This window comes from Bombina bombina, chromosome 4, assembly GCF_027579735.1.
Source record: "Bombina bombina isolate aBomBom1 chromosome 4, aBomBom1.pri, whole genome shotgun sequence".
Classification (NCBI taxonomy): domain Eukaryota; kingdom Metazoa; phylum Chordata; class Amphibia; order Anura; family Bombinatoridae; genus Bombina; species Bombina bombina.
Window position 1 is genome coordinate 890,825,928 of NC_069502.1, and position 24,242 is coordinate 890,850,169.

Consider the following 24,242-nt stretch of genomic DNA (forward strand, 5'->3'; position numbering starts at 1 on the left):
TGTAATTTTATAAATATTGCAGATTTACACGTTTGTATTCAAACATGTAAATCTATGTGCATTTATATTTACATCGGAATGTCCCTTTAAAGGAACACTAAAGTCAAACTTTCATGATTCCTAGTAGTATATAGCATGCAGTTTTAAGAGACTTTCCAACTTACTTTCATTATTGAACTGTGTCTTTTTATATGCAACTTCTACTAAGCATGTGAGTTTGCAACAAATACACATATATACAGTATATATAAGTATGTGATTGGCTGGTGACTGGCACATGATACAAGGGGCCGACAAATTAAAGGAAAAGTTTTTAATTTGTAAGAAATTTTTTTTACTGCTCATTTAAAATTGAGAGTAAGTGCTATTGCATTGTCTTTTATTATGCACTTGTTGACTGTGCATTTCTACTGTATTTAATGTTCTTTCCATTATAACCTTATCAGGTTATCATCTATAATTTCAACTTTGTTTCTGCTATATTTAGAAAACCCATACATCTGTATCTTTGGTTTTATATCTTACTGGTCCTATTAAAATACGAGAGCTTTTCAGGAAATAGTACTCATTAACATAAATAAATAATTGTGTTATCCTTGAGCCTAATACTCATGCACTATTTAAATAATAATAATAATAATAATAATAATAATAAAGTCATATGTATTATTTAGGGGTTTTCAATAGTTAGTTCTGAATATTTTATTAGACTCACGCTGCATTCATGTATCCAGGAATTAATTTCATCATCTCCTAAGTCTTTATTGGTTGCGGTCTTCAGTAATTCACTAGCCCGATCTTCGTGTTGCTGGACCGTGGAAAAGCACTGGCTACAGAAATCTTTATATTGTTGCCATAGTTGGAGCAGTGCCTTACTAGAATGCAACTGTTGTGCTATCTCCTCCATTAAATTATTCCACCTATTAAATAAATAAAAGTAACATAGTATACAGTGTTACAATGTTAAATGAGTCATAGAAACCAAAATTAAACTTTCATTGTTTAGTGCACACTTTAAATAAAAGCTTTACATTTTATTTCTTTTATCAGATTTGCCAGTCTATAGGGCTTAATGGTTGAAACTTGAAACAGTTCAATGAGATTATACTAAATTGTGAGCAATGTGCGTAGCAATGGTATAGAAGAAACCAGTAGTCGGGAGCTTCAGAGTGCAGTAGCCACTCTATGGTAAACTAAGTTTTTGTTGTACACACCCTTTTTAATACAATATGAAAACAGGGTGCAACCAGTAGTTGGGAGCTTCAGAGTGCAGTAGCAAACACTATGGTAAAACTCTATGGTAAACTAAGTTATTGTTGTACACACCCTTTTTAATACAATATGAAAACAGGGTGCAACCAGTAGTTGGGAGCTTCAGAGTGCAGTAGCAAACTATTGTAAAACTCTATGGTAAACTAAGTTATTGTTGTACACAACCTTTTTAATGAAGAATGAAAATAGGGTGCATCTGTCTTTGGATAAGAGGCGTGAGTAAGTGATGGAAGAACTCTGTGTGTTCCCTGTTGTCCCTCAGCAATGCCTGCTAAAATCCTTCTTCTACAGGTTGCTTTTATAACATAGCTATACCCAAAGTTACAGGCACATTGTGCTCAAGATACGTGCATACTTTTCAGCCCACTTCACTATGCCCTCATGGAAACCAAGAAAACCAAAAAAATAGGAAAATTTAACAAAAGTGTTTTACTTTGTTTGTTTATTGTACAATCTATCTGAACCGAGAAAGTTCAATTTTGACTCCCATGTCCCTTTAAATCCAGTTGTTCCCATAAATACTGTGAATCCACAAGTATCCACTAAACACAGAACAGCAAAGAAAGTAACATTTCAATTTTAGTCAAATTTAAATGTCCACTTTTATAATAACAATCTCTAAAATAGCAGTGAATACATGATCAAATCAATAATCACTACAAAATGGGTTTGTTAGTTAAGGTACAGCAATTTTCAAAGAATGAGTTCACTTGATTTTTTATTTATTTTATTAGGTTGTATGTTTTTTTAATCTTAACGGTAAATAGAAGCTAGACCAGGACTTCCAAAACAATGGCCTGTGGGCCACACCCAGGCCTCAGCACAACTGAGAAGAAAATAGTCATTTTCAAAAAGTTCAACAGTTCTCATAAGGTAATTAAGAATATGTATTTCTATTAAAGTTAGTAGATTTGAGTAGTATATATATATATATATATATATATACCCCATTATATTAAAATTAATTAACCATCAGAATAGGCTGGGCCTATTTCTGCGTAAATGGCGTAGGCTCATACTTACCTTTGAACTAGAGATCCAAAGGCTAATCTTGACGCCATTTAAAGACTCAGTTCTCTTCACGGAGGCAGAACTGAGGGGGGAGTGGACACATTTATTCGAAGTCACAATAATCACATATGTGGGATGATTCTTCCCCCCCCCCTCTCCCTTCCCTTCTCCTCCTTTCTCCATCCCTTTTACATTCCCACCGTTTGTTGTTTTTTTTTTTTCTTTTTTTGTTTTTTTTCTTCTCCCCGCCGCTAGGCCCCAGAAGTAACAACCCTGGAGTGGGTTTAACTATGTTGTGTTAATAGTTAGGTTAGATAAGACTTAGATTTAGTTTTAAATATGATAAAGGTAATGGAAAAAGAATATGTCTGAGAAGTGTGATCACATTGACTAGAAAAATATTACTTGCTATAGATTCAAAGTGCGGGTGAGGGAGGAAAATACCATGTTCTCATTCAACTGATACTAATGTGAATCATTCTGTGTATACTGTAAGGTTTCTCGTATAACTTGTGATGGATGTTGTAAACTGTATCATATGTGATATCACCCGCACAAATTGTAAACAATAAGAATGTGTGTATTGCTTTCTTGGACAATAATAAAAAGATACTTAAAAAAAAAAAAAAAAAATTAAATTAACCAATTCCAACGTAATTTTTAAACAAAAATGTGGTTTTATCATCTAATTTTATTTTGAGACGTTATCCTTAACACAAGGGAGAGTGTAATGTAACATAGCCGATGGCCAATCATGACATTAGTTACCGCACCTCCAGAAAAAAAAGTATGGGCACCCTTGAATTTCATACTGACAAATTTGGACAATCTCACCATATGACTACAAAGAGAACATGCAAGACAAATGAATATAAATACATTTTCAGCACTTTCTAAGCAAGAACAGATAAATACACCAAACCTTAAATTTAAAACAATCCTTTTTATACCTTGTATTAACGTCCTTCAAAGTGCCACTGAGTGTCTCCTTCACTGCTGGTTTACTTTGTTTCATCAACTGATCAGTGACAGATGTAAATTTATCTAGACCACTATCTTGTTTCTCCAACTCTTCCTGCAGACTCTGCAAAAAGAAGTCAAAATAATTATTTAATCCCTTATAAAGCACAAAAATAAAAATCAATGAAAAGGCAACTTTTTCTACAAGATTTTCAATCAGTTGTCTAGGCTTTAATTTAATTTATATCCAATCAATATGCACCTAAAGAGATCATGACAATATGATGATTATCTTTCACTACCTGAAGGTTGTCTACTTGGACTTTGACGGCTTCCATGGATCCAGTCAACAGCCGGAAACGAGACATAGAATATTTGGCTTCCATTAGGTAGCTGTTTAGCTCTTCATAAACCATTTTGTAAACGGTCCACTGATCAAGTACAGACTTTAACAATATCTTTAGTTGTCCAACCTAAAAGAAACAATCAAGACATAAAACAAATGTGACTTTTTATTAATATTTTTCCATTCATTGTTGATGCCTTCAAAATGAATGAAAGAACAAAAGGCTTTACTTTTTGGATGCAATCAGCTTTTTTTATTTCAGACCAATGTACAATTTTATTTACACTACAACTCAGCCTACAAAGGATAATGACTGGATCAAAAATGACTTTGTACCTTTGAAGTCGTTAGCTTGTAATGGATTATCTACTAATGATGCTCGTAAAAATATACATAATTAACCCTAAAGCCACATGGAAAATGCTTAGAATGAGTTGCATTGTTTATGACGTTTCCTGATTGTAAGACAAGCATGAGACCATTGTCTACAAAAGTAAAAAAAATAATGTGTGCAGCTTTATCACTTAAAGGTACAGTAAAGTCAAAATTAAATTTAAATGTAATGGACAGATCATGAAATTTTTAAACAACTTTCCAATTTACTTTAATTATCAATTTTGCTTAGTTCTCTAGTTATCCTTTTTTAAAGAGTAATCCTAAGTGAATCCAAGAGTGTGCACGTGTCTTTAGCCATTTGGCAGCAGTGTTTGCAACATTGTTAAAAGCAATGTTATACATAGTTCCAAACAATGCTGCCATGGACTGATAAGGACACATGCACGCTCCTGATCTCCTATCAGCCTACCTAGATTTACTCTTCAACAAAGGATACCAAGAGAAAAAAGAATATTTGATAATATAAGTAAATTGGAAAGATGCTTAAAATTGCACTTATGATCTGAATCATGAAAGTTTAATTTTGACTGCACTGTCCCTTTAAAAAAAAAATTCACTTCATATGAACTTATGCAAGTTTTAGTTTACGGTTCATTGATATTATTATCGGCTATTTGTAGAGCGTCAACAGATTCCGCAGCGCTACTAGCATTTCATTTTTGATTAGAGGCATTTTGTAATACATCTGTATTAACAAAAACTCTTCAAATTACAGCTATTGCTGTTTAGTAATAACATGCACAAGACATACAGAGCATTCATCTATATGGCCTATGCACCCATGTCTGAGCAGGTATAGTTGCATTGGGGGATATGCTCAGTGGTGGTTCCCCCGCCCCGTTGAGCTGCAAAGGCCTCTATTTATTATGGGCTCTACTTGTAATCTAACAAGTAGACTGCTAATTTATCATGCAAGCGCAAATTCGCCTGTTGAGGACGCACAATAAATAGCAAGCCATTACAAGTGGCTGGTTATTGCTACAGCAAGGTCAGTGTTCACATTACGGGCCACTTAAAATGCCAGTGCACAATTGCGTGCGCTGGTATTAGGAGTGGAGTGCAAATATTGCGCTCACGAAAGTGCAATGTGTGTGATGTGTCTTAACTTTTTCACCACCTTTGTTAACACCACCCCAAATTAGCCCTAGCAAAATATTAAGTTCTACAACTGCCACTGAGTATGCTCTTTATGTCCAATGTATGTAAATGTTTTTACTAAAACAGTGATAGCGTTTAATAGTAGCAATATGTACTGTATAGCAAATATTAAATGTGTTAAAGAATCTTCACCATGTGGTCCAAATTTGCCCAGGTATGACTGAGTTCTCTGAGGGTATCCATGACTGTAGCTGTAACCTTTTCTTTTTTATTTTGGATTAAAGCTAGACCACTCTGTTCAACCTTCTCTATATCTTTTTCCTTTGCCCTTAATAATTCTTCAAGTTCCTAAAAAAAAAATAAAAAAAAAAAATCATTATATACAAAAACTGTGAGACATCTGCAAAGTCGTAATAGTATCCAAATACTCCTAAAATATGTAGTCATGCTTACTGTGAAATACTACAATATAAATCCCTTAAAGGCATATGAAAGTACAAAAAAAAATATATATAATATTAGAACATTTTAGTATTGCATTATTGCTTGTATATTAATGCGAGTTTAAGCCCTGGAAAGTGATTAAACACAGAGTTAAAGTCAGCTGCAGAACAGTAATCCACTACTGAGAGCTAGTTGAGAGTTCTTGTTTAGCTGTTAAAAAAAGAATAATAGAATATCTAGGAACTGGTTAAAAATACCAATATATAACAGAATTAAGGGAAATTCAGTTTAATGAGGCAATAAAATGCATGTCGAATAAAAAATACAATATACCTTGATGCCTACTATCAAATGGCTGTCAATCTCAGCCCACTGATGACATCATGATATGGGCTGCATATGGCATCCAATCACAAAAGGCTCACTAGTTGAATTCAACAGACTGCCAATGCTATTCAGCAGAATGCCTAGATGTAGCACAGATTGTGATGTCATCAGTGGGCTGAGCTTGGCAGCCACTTCAAAACTGGCCAGAAACAATATTCATTGTAAAATATTTTTTTTACTGTTTCTGCTGCATGATATAGAAAAGGTGCAGGAGGCTATTTGCAGCTTAATCGAAGGTAAGACTTTAAGATGACTAAGGTGTAGACTGTCTCTTTAATGAATGTACTACTAAAAAGTACAGGCTCTGAAAACAGTAACATGACTTGCTTTGTTTCTCTCTCTCACAAAGTAAAAACCTTTTGCATTTGCTATATCTCTTACAAGCAAATGGATGTAAAATATAACAGATAAATAAATATGCAGTGAGGGTTGTGGGTTACATTCATTAAAGTTTATTGTTACCTGCACTTTAGTGGAAATGTGTTAGAGTATTTTATTAGTGCACTGTTGTTGCATGTAACTATTTGAAACTTTAGCCCCTGCAAAAGGGATAAATGCATAGTTAAAGTCAGTTCCAAAGCAGAAAAGCACTACTGGGACCTAGCTGAACACATATTTTGAGCCAATAATAAGAGGCTTATGTGTATAGCCACCAATCACATATATATGCTTTTCAACAAAGGATACCAAATAAATTTGATAACAGTGAAGTAAATATAAAAGGCTCTTACAAATACACACTCCCTTTAATAAATATGATCATTTCCTGGCTTAATAAAAAGTTGGAAATATAGTTTTTGAACTATGAATTGTTTTGACAACTAACATTTTGATAATCAGAATGTTTAATTATGGTTGCTATGAAGTATTTGCACATGTTTAAAAAAATTGTAAATTTTAATTGTAAATTAAAATCATTGGTTTAAGTGATTGTAATGTTTATTATTTTGCTGGCTAGTATATAAAAGTATTATTAAAATCAGGGGCAGTTTCATTGATTAACATTTTTTAAGACACTTGATTTGTTAAATATTTACCATTTAGTGATGGTAAACATTGCGCTGTTTCTCCGTCACATCTTACACTTTATTTAGCTGTGTGATGACAAATCTGCCTTCTGGACGCCAAGTGGGGCACGCAACGATTGGCTGAAGGCAGAATCGTCAACGATCAGCTAAATAATGTATGAGATACGGGTGGAGGAATGGCGCAATGTTTACCATCACCATATGGTAAATATTTAACAAATGAAGCGTCAAACAAAAAGTGAATCAATGAAAGTGTCCCTGTTTTTAATAATACTTTTATATACTAGCCAGCAAAATAATAAGCATTACAATCACTTAAAGGACCAGTCAACACTGTAGATTTGCATAATCAACAAATGCAAGATAACAAGACAATGCAATAGAACTTAGTCTGAACTTCAAATGAGTAGTAGATTTTTTTCTGACAATTTTAAAAGTTATGTCTATTTCCACTCCCCCTGTACCATGTGACAGCCATCAGCCAATCACAAATGCATACACGTACCATGTGACAGCAATCAGCCATTCACAAATGCATACACACTTATTCTTGCACATGCTCAGTAGGAGCTGGTGACTCAAAAAGTTTAAATATAAAAAGACTCTGCACATTTTGTTAATGGAAGTAAATTAGAAAGTTGTTTAAAATTGCATGCTCTATATGAATAATAAAACTTTAATTTTGATTGAGTGTCCCTTTAACCCCTTAATGACAACTGACGTACCAGGTACGTCATGCATTAACAATAAGTTAATGACAATGGACGTACCTGGTACGTCAGTTGTCTAACAGAGTGCTGGAAGTGATCACAATCACTTCCAGCAGCTCTGAGGGTATTGCAGTGATGCCTCGATATGGAGGCATCCTGCAATACCCCTTTACAAGACTCCGATGCAGAGAGAGCCACTCTGTGGCCCTCTCTGCACCGGTAGTGATGGTGCCGATGGTGCCTCTGACCGGTGGGAGGAGGGAGCGTGTGCGCGCGCGTGCACAATGCGCGCGTGCGCGATGCGCACGTGCACTTGGGCGCGTGTGCACGTGCACATGCGCACATTAGCCACACTGACACCAATGAAAAAGTAAGGGGAAAAAAAGTTATTTTATTTTTTTAATATTTAAAAGGATCTGTGAGGGGGAGGGGGTGGGGGTATTGTGGGGGGGCTGCTACACTACAGAAATAATTAAACACAAATAACAGTTATAAATACAATTAAAATAAGTTTGGTTTGTGGGGCCAAACTGGGTACTGCCAGTACCCAAGATGGCGGTAATTAGGTAGGGGAGAGGGTTAGAGAGCTGGATGGGGGGATCAGGGAGGTTGGTGCTAAGGCAGGGGTCCATCACAACTAAAATATTTTATAATTTTTATTTAAAAAAAAAAACAAAAAACTCTTTTATTTAGTACTGGCAGACTTTCTGCCAGTACTTAAGATGGCGGTAACAATTGTGGGGTGGGGGAGGGAAGAGAGCTGTTTGGGAGGGATCAGGGGGTGGGATGTGTCAGGTGGGAGGCTGATCTCTAAAATTAACCCTGCAAGCTCCCTACAAGCTACCTAATTTAACCCCTTCACTGCTGGGCATAATTCACGTGTGGTGCGCAGCATCATTTATCGGCCTTCTAATTACCAAAAAGCAACGCCAAAGCCATATAAATCTGCTATTTCTGAACAAAGGGGATCCCAGAGAAGCTTTTACAACAATTTCTGCCATAATTGCACAAGCTGTTTGTAAATAATTTCAGTGAGAAACCTAAAATTGTGAAAAATGTAAAGTTTTTTTTTTTATTTGCTCGCATTTGGCGGTGAAATGGTGGCATAAAATATACCAAAATGGGCCTAGATCAATACTTGGGGTTGTCTACTACACTACACTAAAGCTAAAATTAACCCTACAAGCTCCCTAATTAACCCCTTCACTCCTGGGCATAAAACACGTGGGGTGCGCAGTGGCATTTAGCGGCCTTCTAATTACCAAAAAGCAACCACAAAGCCATATAAGTCTGTTATTTCTGAAAAAGGGGATCCCAGAGAAGCATTTACAACCATTTGTGCCATAATTGCAGAAGCTGTTTGTAAATAATTTCAGTGGGAAACCTAAAGTTTGTGACAAAATTTGTGAAAAAGTGAACTTTTTTTTTTTTTTATCGCATTTGGCGGTGAAATGGTGGCATGAAATATACCAAAATGGGCCTAGATCAATACTTTGGGATGTCTTCTAAAACAAAATATATACATGTCAAGGGATATTCAGATATTCCTGACAGATATCAGGGTTCCAAAGTAACTAGCGTTAATTTTGAAAAAAAGTGGTTTGGAAATAGCAAAGTGCTACTTGTACTTATTGCCCTATAACTTACAAAAAAAGCTAAGAACATGTAAACATTGGGTATTTCTAAACTCAGGACAAAATTTAGAAACTATTTAGCATGGGTGTTTTTTGGTGATTGTAGATGTGTAACAGATTTTGGGGGTCAAAGTTAGAAAAAGTGTGTTTTTTTCCATTTTTTCCTCATATTTTATCTTTTTTTTTTTAGTAAATTATAAGATATGATGAAAATAATGGTATCTTTAGAAAGTCCATTTAATGACGAGAAAAACTGTATATATGTGTGGGTACAGTAAATGAGTAAGAGGAAAATTACAGCTAAACACAAACACTGCAGAAATGTAAAAATAGCCATTGTCATTAAGGGTAAGAAAATTGAAAAATGGTCGGGTCTTAAGGGGTTAAAAAGAGAAAAACAAAAAACAAACAAACCTGCATTCCAACACATCAGTATTGGGTCAATTAGCCGTCATGAATTACAAGTGCAATAAGGTAAGTGAAAATGTTAAGGGATATTAAATCTATAGTTTTACCTGGCAATCCTTTAAGCTATTCTGAACCGATGCCCGATCACCTATATTTTGATGTTTCTGCAGCTTCTTCTCTTGTCTCTCAAACCAGGATTTCAGGCTTTTGACGTTGTTCCCATAGTCAGTCCAAGATTCTAGCAATCCTTCCAACAGCTGGATCTGCAATAGAAATTCCAGTCATTATTTCTGGAAAACATAAAGTATCTGTATGTGTAGAAGTCTTGTGTTTAAATGTTCCATGTGTACAGGTTAGAAACTGTAGTGCAAATAAAATGAATGTATTAGTGAAATCAGTGTTCTCCAAAGAAAATGTAGCCAGCCAAGTAGCATTATGAAGTAGCCAGGTGGGGGCAGTGTAATACTTTGTAATATTATAACATTTTCTGCTATCTAAAGCACAAATTAATTGCATAATTTAACATAGATGTATTTAAAGGTACAGTCAAGTCAAAATTAAACTTTCATGATTCAGATAGAGCATGCAATTTTAAACAACTTTCCAATTTACTTCTGTTATCAAAATTGCTTTGTTCTCTTGGTATCTTTTATTGAAGAGCAAAAATATGGCTCATTATAGCTCAGGAGTGTGCAAGTGTCTTTAGTAATCTATGGCAGTAAAGTTTAAACAACTTTACTTCTGTTATCACATTTGCTTTGTTCCCTTGGTATCTTTTATTGAAGAGCAAAACTAGGTAGGCTCATAAGAGCTCAGGAGTGTGCACGTGTCTTTAGTACTCTATGGCATCAGTGTTTTGCAACATTGTATAACAAAGCTACAAATAATGTTGCAAAACACTGATGCAATAGAGTACTAAAGACACGTGCACACTCCTGAGCTCTTATGAGCCTACCTAGTTTTACTCTTCAATAAAAGATACCAAGAGAACAAAGCAAATGTGATAACAGAAGTAAATTGTAAAGTTGTTTAAAATGAAATGCCCAATCTGAATCATGAAAGTTTAATTTTTACTTTACTGTCGCTTTAATGATAAGTTGTGCAGTAAACATTGAACCTTTTTAATATTAACTCATTTTAGTTTAAAGGGACACTGAACCCAAATTTGTTCTTTAATGATTCAGATAGAGCATGAAATTTTAAGCAACTTTGTAATTTACTCCTATTATCAATTTTTCTTTGTTCTCTTGCTATCCTTATTTTAACAGCAGGAATGTAAATCTTAGCAGCCAGACGATTTTAGGTTTAGCACCATGAATAGCGCTTGCTTATTGGAGGCTTACATTTACCCACCAATAAGCAAGCATAACCCAGGTTCTCAACCAAAAATGGGCCAGCTCCTATGCATCACATTCCTGCTTTATAAATAAAGATAGCAAGAGAACGAAGAGAAATTGATAATATGAGTAAATTAGAAAGTTGCTTAAAATTGCATGCTCTATCTGAATCATGAAAGACAAAATTTGGGTTTAGTGTCCCTTTAATATTGGACTACATTTTTAGCCGTGTAGTCAAAAAGATCTACAAAAATAACAACACTTTCCAATGTCTAGTTGTTGAAAGAGACATTGCAATCAAAATTATGCAATACCTAAAAATGACAGTCACATCTGCCCCTGTGCGCTAAACATATACTATAAAAAGTGCTCTTCCATTGGATTAGAGTTTTATCAGCTCCGGATAAGCTGGGAACACACCTGCAGCCAATCCAAAGCTAATATGAAAATCATTTATAGGAACACCCTTTTATGTGTAGTTGTTTTTCAAACTCTGCTAAAGGAAAATTCTTATAGGTAAGTGTTTATACATAACCATTGTTGGAGCGTTTTTTATGCCCATTTTAAATTAGCACAAAATGCATGTTTTTTGCACAGCTAATACAGCTGTATCAATGCTCATTGGTTGATAGAAACAACTACCACAGTCCTATTGGTGGAGAAGGACATGTTTTTACAAGTCATATCTAAAAAAGTAAGAAAAGGAAAAAAAAAAAAAACAGACTATTAACCTTTTAAAGAGTGTTTTTGTTGTAGGGTTTTCTATATAGTTTTGCTTAACCAATTTCATACAATAATGTTTAAACATTTAAATTGCTTTAAGTATAAAAGATCATTTTGAAGTTCAATTTCCCATTAATGATGGACAACACCAACAATCAATATTATAGTCAGTAGTATAGATTCACTGATAATTCAAAAGACCTCCATTGAGAAACATGTCTGTATGTAATAGCTTATAAATTAAAAATTGAAGAAGTCACTGAATCTGATCAATAATTGGGAGAAAAAAAAAAGGAATTAGAGATTCGTCTCACTATGACAATCTAAGTCATGGATGCTATTTTTACATTATTATAAGATCGTACAATATCCTTTTTTGAGTAAGAAAGGATTACATTTTTGCCCAATGTATGCCCAGTTAAAATGGCACCTGGAAAAAGCGCCACATTTGTTAAAGGTAAGGTCTTTTTACATATCGCCACTTGCTCCTATCTGTTATTCTGCAATTTCCCTGCTTCTTTGTTTAAAATGTACAACAGACACAACTGAATGTTTTGTTTGTAATATACAAAGGGCTCCATGTACGAAGCAGCGAAAGCTGCTCCGGAGCCTTTGCGGGGCAGGTTCGCATATGCGAGCCTGCTTCCCGCAATGTAAGAAGCAGCGGTCATTAGACCGCTGCTTCCTACAGCCTACGCCACCTCTTAGGTGGCGAAGCAAAATCACAGAGAGCACGCTCGCTCTCGGTGATTGACAGCCCCTTCAGTCGCGTGATTGGTCGCGCGATTGAAGGGGCAGGCATTACACACTCCGATGAGTGTGTAATGGTACATACGGGCAAGCGGATCAATAGATCCACTGCCCATGTGTAGCGGAGGCGGGCGGACAGCTTCGCGAGTTAAGAAGCTGTCCGCCCGCCTCTTAGTACATGGCGCCCAAAGCCTCAATGCCATCTCAGTGTATGCTACCAGTATACCAAAGCTAGACGAAGGATGGCATGTGTGTAGAAGGAATCTGCATAAATAGTTAAAAGGTTTCTTTCATGATTCTGACAGAGCACGTCATTTTAAACACCTTTCCATTGTGCTTCTATTATCTAATTTGGTTTGTTCTATTTGTATCCTTTGTTGAAAAGCATACCTAGGTAGGCCCATGTACATCAAAGAACTACTGGGAGCTAGCTGCTGATTGATGGCTGCACATATATGTTTATTGTCATTGTTCAGCTAGCTCTGAGTAGTGCATTGCTGCTCGTTCAAATAAGGATACCAAAAAATGATGCAAATTAGATAATATAAGTAAATTGGAAAGTTGTTTAAAATCATGTGCTCTATCTGAATAATTAAGTAAAAACTTTGGGTTTCATGTTCATTTAGTATATATGATCCACCCTTTTGCCCTTTAGTTACCTTCTCTGTTATCAGACCCTGTAGGATTTGCCAGCGTCTGTTCATGGCTCCAAGTTTCTCTGCAAAATCAGTTTTGTCGCTTCTCTTACTTTCCACGTCCTGGCTGCTTATCTGCAGCACTGATTGGTTCACAAAGTCAACAGTCAGTTGCTTGCAGTTTACATCAATCTTAAATCCCTGAAATAAAGAAAAGAACAAAAAAAACAACCCATATTGGTTTAATCTACTGCACAATTATTTAAGCAAATATGGTGTTTTATACTAATTAGTGGTGTACAAGTAAATTAAACAGCATACAGAAATGAAAAACAAAATACAACTAAATGTTTTTAAATTTAAAATAAATAACTAAAGGGTCACACAAAAAAGCAAAACTTGACAGATGAAAAACTTTCAACTACAAATAACTTAAATGTTTGGCAGGACTGTAACCTCATACCATAATTTATTTTTTTACATAAGAGGTTAAATGCCCTAGCATCAAGCAGTGACCACCTATACATACAACTTGATATAATTAAACCTAACTCAATAATAATAACACACAAACACAGAGACGGGTTTAGACACCGTAGGGCCAATTTTATTGAACAGACACAAGACCATAGAGCAAAAGTCTTTAAATGTATGGATAATAATTAGTAGTGGTGGCAATCAGGTCCTAAATGAATCCCTGCACAGATGGTCATAGCCCAGAGCTGCTAACAGAGTGGAGCCTGGCTACAACACTCTCAGCCCTGGACAACACATAGGAGATCTTCATCCCGCTGCATACCCAAAGTGAGGCACCTGCAGGCTCGTAGCTGGGGACTACGCCCCAATTTGCAATGGCTGACAATCAACTCATCTGTCCGCTGTCTGGGCCATGACCAACCGCTTATGCTAGGGAGCTATGAAAATACTACTCCACACCTGTAGGACGCTGTACTAAGGTAAGTGAAAACTACTGTCCTTGGACTTATCCAACTCTGTCGACAAACCCTGCTGATGTCACAGAAAAAACTAGCAACCTAATCAAGCAATAAAAATTGCTTGCCGTCCATTACAAGGAAGGGAGGATTGAAGAATCTTCAGGACAAGCAGCAGAAAAAAAGAGGCTGAACCTACTGCTAATGAAACTTTTAAAGTGATGGTAAATTCTACAATTAGTCTTATCATGTATATGTACTTTCATTCATCAACGTCTTCTAATGACGATATGCTATAACCTTTTTAATGTAGTCATAAAATTCTAATTCCCCACTCTGGCCGCCCATTTTAAAACTATTTTTTTTTTTGTGAGGTGACCTGTTCTCCAATCGGTGCTCTGGCCCTACGGCACTCACACAATTGGACCCTTCAAGACAATGTAGAGAAAACAGCAAAACTATCAAACTCCCTCTAAGTAAAGTTTCTAATATAACTAATGTCAAATCTAGTCATTGGAAGTATTACTGTAAAGCAATGTCCTGTAATCCTTAAATTAAACTATTTTTTCCATTACCTTGTATTTTAGAAGAAATTCTTGAATAACTTCACATCCAACTACATTCCGTATATTTTCTTCATCCTCTTTAATTACATTTTCCATCAGAGAGATCCAGGTCATTAGTTCTGTAATTGCATGGCGTGAAGGCAATTTGTCCATTTGCAGCTAGCAAGAAAAAATAAATAAATGGAATAATAGTTTTAGCTGCAAGTAAAACAATTACTTTTAAATTAAAGGGACATGAAACCAAAAATTATAAACAACGTTCTCATTTACTTCTATAATCAAATTTTCTATATTATCTTTTATTGAAAAGCAGGGAGGTACGCTAAGGAGTGTGCACGTGTTTGGAGCACTATATGGCAGCAGTTTTCCAAGAATGTTATCCATTTACAAGAGCACTAGATGGCAGCACAATTTCCTGTCTGAATAGCAAAAGAAAATGTTTGGGTTTTATATCCCTTTAAAAATAAGTTCAGCAAGTTCTAGATTAGTTAGAAAATAATCATGCTTTTAAAGGGACACTAAACACCTCTTGCTTTTGTCTCATATGACCTAGGGAGGCCAAGAAGCAAATATCTGTAACCTAGGTTTTCCAAATGCTGCAAATCGCCTAAACCAGCTATTTGATTTGCATCATTTGCAGTTTACAGATTTGCTTTTTGGTTTCTCTAGGAAGCATTAGACAAACACAATGTTTACACAAAACAAGTGATGTTTAAAGGGATAGTCTGGCCAAAATTAAACTTTCATGATTCAGATAGAACATGCAATTTTAAGCAACTTTCTAATTTACTCCTATTATCACTTTTTCTTCATTCTCTTGGTTTCTTTATTTGAAAAAACAAGAATGTAAGCTTAGGGGCCGGCCCATTTTTGGTTCAGCACTTGGGTAGCGCTTGCTGATTGGTGTCTAAACAAAAAATGGGCCGTTCCTAAGCTTACATTCCTGCTTTTTCAAATAAAGATACCTAGAGAATAAAGAAAAATTAATAGGAGTAAATTAGAAAGTTGCTTAACTTTAAACCAAACATCATCAGAAGTGGAAAAATATAGGTTTAAATAGTGTCACCTTCAAAATAAAGGCAAACAGGGGTCCATATCTTCTCTATCCATAAATTAACCCCTTAGTGACCAGAGCACTTTTCCATTTGTTGACCTTTGGGACCAAGGCTATTTTTACATTTCTGCGGTGTTTGTGTTTAGCTGTAATTTTCCTCTTACTCATTTACTGTACCCACACATATTATATACCGTTTTTCTCGCCATTAAATGGACTTTCTAAAGATACCATTATTTTCATCATATCTTATAATTTACTATTAAAAAAATTATAAAATATGAGGAAAAAATGGAAAAAAAAACAATTTTTTCAAACTTTGACCCCCAAAATCTGTTGCACATCTACAACCACCAAAAAACACCCATGCTAAATAGTTTCTAAATTTTGTCCTGAGTTTAGAAATACCCAATGTTTACATGTTCTTTGCTTTTTTTGCAAGTTATAGGGCACTAAATAAAAGTAGCACTTTGCTATTTCCAAACCACTTTTTTTCAAAATTAGCGCTAGTTACATTGGGACCCTGATATCTGTCAGGAATCCCTGAATATCCTTTAACATGTATATATATATATATTTTTAGAAGACAACCCAAAGTATTGATCTAGGCCCATTTTGGTATATTTCATGCCACTGCGCACCACACGTGTATTATGCGCAGCAGTGAAGGGGTTAATTAGGGAGTATGTAGGGAGCTTGTAGGGTTAATTTTAGCTTTAGTGTAGTGTAGTAAACAACCCCAAGTATTGATCTAGGCCCATTTTGGTATATTTCATGCCACCATTTCACCGCCAAATGCGATCAAATTAAAAAAAACTTTAAATATTTCACAATTTTAGGTTTCTCACTGAAATTATTTACAAACAGCTTGTGCAATTATGGCACAAATTGTTGTAAATGCTTCTCTGGGATCCCCTTTGTTCAGAAATAGCAGACATATATGTCTTTGGCGTTGCTTTTTGGTAGTTAGAAGGTCGCTAAATGCCGCTGCGCATCACACGTAGCTTGTAGGGAGCTTGCAGGGTTAATTTTAGCTTTAGTGTAGAGATCAGCCTCCCACCTGACACATCCCACCCCCTGATCCCTCCCAAACAGCTCCCTTCCCTCCCCCACCCCACAATTGTCCCCGCCATCTTAAGTACTGGCAGAAAGTCTGCCAGTACTAAAATAAAAGTTTTTTGGGGGGGTTTTATGTTTTAAAAAAAAAAAAAAAAAAAAATATTCTTCTGCTGTGTAGGACCCCCCTTAGCCCCCAACCTCCCTGATCCCCCCCCAAACAGCTCTTTAACCCCCCCCCCCCCCCCTCTGCCTTTATTGTGCACCATATTGGGTACTGGCAGCTGTCTGCCAGTACCCAGTTTGAAAAATAATAATGTATTTTCATTTTTTTATTTTATTAAATATTTTCTTTATTTCTGTAGTGTAGCTGCCCCCCCTCAACATCCAACCCCCCACCCTCTCCCAGATGCCTTCATTTTAAAATCCCACCCTCCCCAGTCCTCTCTCCCACCCTCCAGATCTACAGCATATTGATGCTGTTTTCATAGATCTCACGTGCACGCGCCCGCACAAGATCCCTCCTCCACCAATGACTGCCCACCCGCCTTCCTGGATGAGCTCCCACCCACCAACCATAACGGCCATCGATAGCCATCCGATGCAGAGAGAGTGGCTCTCTCTGCATCGGATGGCTAAAAACAGTTATTGCAGGATGGCTCAATATTGAGGCAAAGACCAACGACGTATGGGGTACGTCCTTGGTCATTAACTGCATTTTTTTGCAGGACGTACCCCATACGTCGTTGGTCGTTAAGGGGTTAAAGGGTCAGGAAAGCCCAAAATTTGCTTTCATGATTCATATAGAACATATAATTTTAAACTACTTTCCAATTTACTTCAATTATCAAATTTTCTTAATTCTCTTGTTATCCTTTGCTGAAGGAACAGCATTGTACTACTGGTAGATAGCTGAACATATCTAGTTCACCAATCACAAGAGACAAATGAGTTCAGGCACCAATCAGCAGCTAACTCCCACTAGTGTAGGATATGTGCATATTCTTTTTCAACAAGTGATACCAAGAGAACAAAGCACATTTGTAAATAGAAGTGAATTTAAAAGTGTCTCAAAATGACATGTTCTATCTGAATCATGCAAGTTTAATTGCATGATCCCTTTAAGCAACCAAGGTTATTACAGAGCACAGCATTCTAACCTACCTGATGCAGTTTCTCTTGTACCACAGGGATGTGCGTCAAGAGATCTGTCCATTGGTTATCAACTTTTGCCAGCTCCGAACGGAGTGCAGCAGTGTCCACTTTTTTTAGACGAAGCAGCTGATTTCCAGTGCTTAGTACTGAAGACTTCAGTGATGATTTTGCATCAACCTCTTTAGAGAACTCCTGTTAATAATAATAATAAAAAAAACATATCAACATATCCTGAGAAAGATTATCTCATAAAAAAGAATATAAAACACAGTATTATAACAAACAAGGGTAAAATATGTATGAAATAGCACAATAGCAAAAAGTGTGAAATAGCACATTATGGGCTAGATTATCTCACTTATTGTGCCCCCCTAAACAGGCAGATTTATTTTACAAGTGCACGATTAATAACCAGCTATTACAAGCCGCTGGTTATTGCTACCACGAGCTTGCAGTAGCAATTAGCGCTCCGAAAATTATTTTCTTTTTAATGTCCCCCAATTGCCCCCATAAGTAAGTGTAGTGTTTGTTTTTATTTATAAAAAAAAGCATTTTTTTTTTTATAAAATTACTGGCCAAACCCGTTTTTAGGGCTTAAAGCTGTGACACACTGCAATCGATGAGGCATGAGGCGAAGCAGTTGCTTCGCGTTGCATCACTTTGCGACGCATCGCTTCTGAAGTTCAGATATTTCATCTCTGAGCACTCAGCTACGTGACCTGATGCAGCAGAGTGCTCAGAGATGAAAAGGCAGGACACACTGAGCGCGCACAGCCGCATGTACACGCTGTGCGCCACTCCGCTTGCAGTGTGTCACAGCCTTTAAAGTGACGGCATGTTGGGTGGGAAAAAAAAACAGCACATTGAAGTCTATGGGAACTGTGTGTTCCGTGTAAATATATATGTATATACTTACATAAATAAATATGTACAGGTGAAACTCGAAAAATTAGAATATCGTGCAAAAGTTCATTTATTTCACTAATGCAACTTAAAAGGTGAAACTATTATATGAGATAGACTCATTACATGCAAAGCAAGATAGTTCAAGCCGTGATTTGTCATAATTGTGATGATTATGGCTTACAGCTCATGAAAACCCCAAATCCACAATATCAGAAAATTAGAATATTGTGAAAAGGTGCAATATTCTAGGCTCAAAGTGTCCCACTCTAATCAGCTAATTAAGCCATAACACATGCAAAGGGTTCCTGAGCCTTTAAATGGTCTCTCAGTCTGGTTCAGAAGGAATCACAATCATGGGAAAGACTGCTGACCTGGCAGTTGTGCAGAAAAGCATCATTGACACCCTCCATAAGGAGGGAAAGCCTCAAAAGGTAATTGCAAAAGAAGTTGGATGTTTCCAAAGTGCTGTTTCAAAGCACATTAATAGAAAGTTATGTGGAAGGGAAAAGTGTGGAAGAAAAAAGTGCACAAACAGCAGGGATGACCGCAGCCTGGAGAGGATTGTCAGGAAAAGGCCATTCAAAAGTGTTGGGGACTTTCACAAGGAGTGGACTGAGGCTGGAGTCAGTGCATCAAGAGCCACCACACACAGATGGATCCTGGACATGGGCTTCAAATGTGGTATTCCTCTTGTCAAGCCACTCCTGAACAACAAACAACGTCAGAAGCGTCTTACCTGGGCTAAAGAAAAACAGACCTGGTCTGTTGCTCAGTGGTCCAAAGTCCTCTTTTCTGATGAGAGCAAATTTTGCATCTCATTTGGAAACCAAGGACCCAGAGTATGGAGGAAGAATGGAGAGGCACACACTGCAAGATGCTTGAAGTCCAGTGTGAAGTTTCCACAGTCTGTGTTGATTTGGAAAACCATGTCACCTACTGGTGTTGGTACACTGTGCTTCATTAAGTCCAGGGTCAACACAGCCATCTACCAGGAGATTTTGGAGCTACTTCATGCTTCCTTCCGCAGACGAGCTCTATGGGGATGCTGACTTCATTTTCCAGCAGGACTTGGCACCTGCCCATACTGCCAAAAGCACCAAAACCTGGTTCAATGACCGTGGGATTACTGTGCTTGATTAGCCAGCAAACTCGCCTGACCTGAACCCCATAGAGAATCTATGGGGCATTGCCAAGAGAAAGATGAGAGACATGAGACCGAACAGTGCAGAAGAGCTGAAGGCCGCTATTGAAGCATCCTGGTCTTCCATAACACCTCAGCAGTGCCACAGGCTGATAGCTTCCATGCCACGTCGCATTGAGGCAGTAATTGCTGCAAAAGGGGCCCAAACCAAGTACTGGGTACATACAGTATGCATGCATGCTTATACTTTTCAGAGGTCCGATATTTTTCTATGTACAATCCTTGTTTTATTGATTGCATGTAATATTCTAATTTTCTGAGATTGTGGATTTGGGGTTTTCATGAGCTGTAAGCCATAATCATCACAATTATGAACTATCTTGCTTTGCATGTAATGAGTCTCTCTCATATATTAGTTTCACCTTTTAAGTTGCATTAGTGAAATAAATGAACTTTTGCACGATATTCAAATTTTTCGAGTTTCACCTGTACATATTCATATATATTTAAACTTTGCTGCCCATCGCTGCACAAGTTACCCCCTTCGCTGCGCTATGTTCTCTGCTGTGTCTCACAGCATGAGAACGAGGTTCCTATTGAAGCCTATGGAAGCGCGCTCTTGTGAGCGCAAAGCATCCCTGCAATGGGAAAAATTGGGGCTAACTTGTAATACCAGCGCACATTTGCTTGTGCTGGTATTACTGAGTGGAACGCAAATATCGTGCTTGTGTAAGCGATATTTTGCGCTCCACTCAGTAACCTGGCCCTATACTCCCTAGCAAATTGTTCAACCTGCAGTTGCTGCAAATCAAATAGCTGATTTAGGCAATTTGCAACATTTTGAAAACCTAGGTCACAAATTTTGTTTTTTGGTAGATAAGTGCAATCAGGTCCTTTGTTAGGATCCGAATGAGGAAGAACTGTGGCATTCGGCACTTTTTGGAGCCAGATTTTTTCTTGTGAAAGTCCAACACACTCAGATCTGTGCAAATCCATATCTTGGTGTGTTGAACTTTCACAAGAATAAATCCAGCTGAAAATTGCCGAATGTCAAGAGCAGCCTTCTTCCACATTCGGATCCTATTGAAGGATTCGAATGCACATGTCTACTTTTTGGGCCCTCTAGGAAGCATGGGATAAAGCACACTTTTTACACAAAAAGTAAGAAGTGATTAATGTCCCTTTAAGTCACTAGTGAGTAAATACAATTACTTGCATGGTTCTTTTTTTTTTTTTTTATTGCCCAATCATAAAAAATGTAAATTGAACCAAAAATGTAATTCCTCATATAATTTTTAAATTTGCATAGTAAAAATAAAATGCAATGAGTGTTCAATTAGTGCAGGAGCTTATGAATATCTCTCGCTAGCTGGTCACAGCAAATGAGACAGAGGAAGTCTGCTCCAAGATGGCAAAACAATGCAAATGTCAATTTTCTGAAAACATTTAAGGCAAGATTACAAGTGGAGCGCTAAATTTGTCTGTTTGCAGGTGTGCAATAAATAACCAGCCATTACAAGCTCGCGGTAGCAATTAGCGCTCAGAAAATTAACCAGAGATTAGATAAAGGGCATTATTAGTTTTTTATTTTAAAAAAAAAATTAGCATTTTTGTGGCTTTAAAGTTGGCGGGTGTAGGATTTTAGAAAAAATAAAAACAGCACTAAAAAGTGCCTTTACATTGCGGTATATGGGAACTGTGTGTTCCCAGTAAATATATATATATATATATATACTTATATACATATATATATTTATGTGTTAATATGTGTATATACACATATTAACACACAAATATATATATATATATATTTAAAAATGCTGCAATCATTGCGTGACTTACCCCCTCACTGTGCTTATGTTCTATACCGTCTCTGACGGCATCAGAACGAGGCTCCTGTTGGAGCCTATGGAAGAGCGTTCTTGTGAGCGCAATGCTTCCCAGCAATACAAACGCGAGCTTGTGTTCGCATTGCTGTCAACTTGTAATACCAGCGCACATTAGCGTGCGCTGGTATTACACAGTGGAGTCCAAATATCGCTTATTAGTAATCTAGCCCTTATTTTTGTATACTGATCTTTTGTAATGCAGCGCTTAACTACCGATATATCTTAGGCATATATAAAAATGCATTTAACATATTAAAGTTACATACCAGGAAAGCATTAAGGTGGTCACGGACTGTCTCTAACTCTTGAGGGACAGTTACAGATTGCTGAGTCCAGAAATCAAGTCGGTCCATTGCAGATCGCAACCAATGAACAAGTTCTGCAGATTCATTCTTATACCTAGAAATCCAAATCAATTAAAAAAACACACATTATAGAAATGTAGAATAAAGTAAATATTTACCCGTTACATTAAAATTATGTAAGTAAACTAATGTTTCACAAAATTAAGAGAAGTATTCTATTACGATGATATGGCTTTACAGAGTTGAAATATATCTTCTGGTACCTGAGTTACTATATTATTATTTTTTATAGCCTACAACTCTGTAGCACAAGGATGGCCAACTGATGGTCCAAGGGCCTCATGCAGCCCTCTGCACTAGTCATTGTGGCCCCAAGAAAAAAGCAGAACTAAGATTGTGTGCCATAGTTGTTGTGGCCCCAGGAAAAGGCAGAAATAAAAGTGTGTGCTTTGGGGTGGTAAAAACTAAAAAGAACCCTCTAAATAGGAGAACAGAACATAGAGAGTATCCTGCAACATTACTTAAATTCAACATCACAACATTTTTAGGAAGCATATTATTATTTTTGTATTTAATAATCATACATTTATATGCAGCCCTTCAAAGAACAACTTTCCAATTTACTTCTATTATTGAATTTTCTTCCTTCTCTTGTTATCCTTTGCTGAAATGTTTATCTAGGAAAGCTCAGGAGCAGCAAAGAACCTAGGTTCTAGCTGCTGATTGGTGGCTGCATATATATACCGATTTGTCATTGGCTCACCCATGTGTTCCGTTAGAAACCAGTAGTGCATTGTTGCTCCTTCAACAAATGATACCAAGAAACTGAAGCAAATTTGATAATAGAAGTAAACTGTAAAGTTATTTAACATTGTATGTTCTACCTAAATCATGAAAGAAACATTTTGGGTTTCATGTCCATTTAATGCTTCTAAAATATTGACCTGAAGCCTCCATGTATCAGGAAGTTGCCCAATACTGCTGTAGGACATTGATTCCTATATTGTTCTTCTCTAGCAAGATACAGTTATTTAGTGAATATTATCAAGTTGTGCTATAGTTCCTATTTATTTAGTGTGCATGTGTGAGAGAGACTACAACATTCATGTACCGTGTCCACAGTTTGAGTATGTTCTCCAGTCTACTCATCTCCTTAGTAACTTTATTTGTATTGTTCAGCCACTGCTCTCCAAGCTGACTCAAGTGTCCTTCCAATTCTGAGCAGCTGACCGACATCAGGAGTTTTTTGCCATCTTCCAAAACCTGGTAGAGTCTGGGCTGGTGCTCTGTTAATCTTGATTTAAAGCACTGGAGGGAAGTCATGGAGAAGAGATTAAACAAGAAGACAAATAATCAGATTGATAAATGAAAGGTCAAAGAAGCATGTTAAAGGAAAAGTATAGTCAAAACTAAACTTAAATGGAATGGATGAAGAATGAAATTTGAAACCTTTTCACTTGAATTCTATTACCAGTTTTGCTTAGTTCTCTTGGTATCCCTTGTTAAAGAGTAATTCCAGGTGAGCTCAGGAGACTGCATCTGTCTTTTTTCATTGGGCATTAGCCTACCTATCTTTACTCTTCTTCAACAAAGGATACAAAGATAACAAAGCAAATTTGACTGTAGAAGAAAATTTGAAAGTTATTTAAAATTGCATGCTCGGAATCGGAATCATGAACATTTAGTTTTGACTTTAATATCCTTTTAATGGGAGGAAATATTCACAGAATACAGTAGTAAACAGCAGTGTTTCTCAACCGTGGTCCTCAAGTATCCCCAACAGGCCAGGTTTTCATTATAGCTGAACAAGTGCACAGGTGGAGTAATCAGCTGATCAATAACACCATGGTTACTAACCTGCTCTCACCAATAGGCGGATTACTTCACCTGTGCACTGGTGCGGCTATAATGAAAACCAGGCTTGTTGGGGGTACTTGAGGACCGCGGTTGAGAAACAATGGTACACAGTATTTGGAACCGAGGTGGAACATGTTGATTGGAGAAGAAATATTAACCATTGTGAATATAAAACTGCAATGATTGAGTTAGTACTGAGATATTAGCATGAACTGGAAAAATGGAATAGAAATTGTTGAGTG

General features: G+C 36.7%; 1 protein-coding gene across 1 annotated transcript in view; it reads right to left on the reverse strand.

Annotated features, from left to right (window-relative positions):
• The window catches only part of SYNE1 (spectrin repeat containing nuclear envelope protein 1), a 780,519-nt gene that overhangs the window by 151,796 nt on the left and 604,481 nt on the right, over positions 1-24,242 (reverse strand). The window contains 10 exon segments of the mRNA XM_053711805.1: positions 716-920; positions 3,234-3,367; positions 3,546-3,716; positions 5,276-5,431; positions 9,802-9,957; positions 13,164-13,340; positions 14,647-14,796; positions 17,912-18,094; positions 22,105-22,237; positions 23,255-23,451. Of these exon segments, the coding sequence (XP_053567780.1) occupies positions 716-920; positions 3,234-3,367; positions 3,546-3,716; positions 5,276-5,431; positions 9,802-9,957; positions 13,164-13,340; positions 14,647-14,796; positions 17,912-18,094; positions 22,105-22,237; positions 23,255-23,451 (1,662 nt within the window).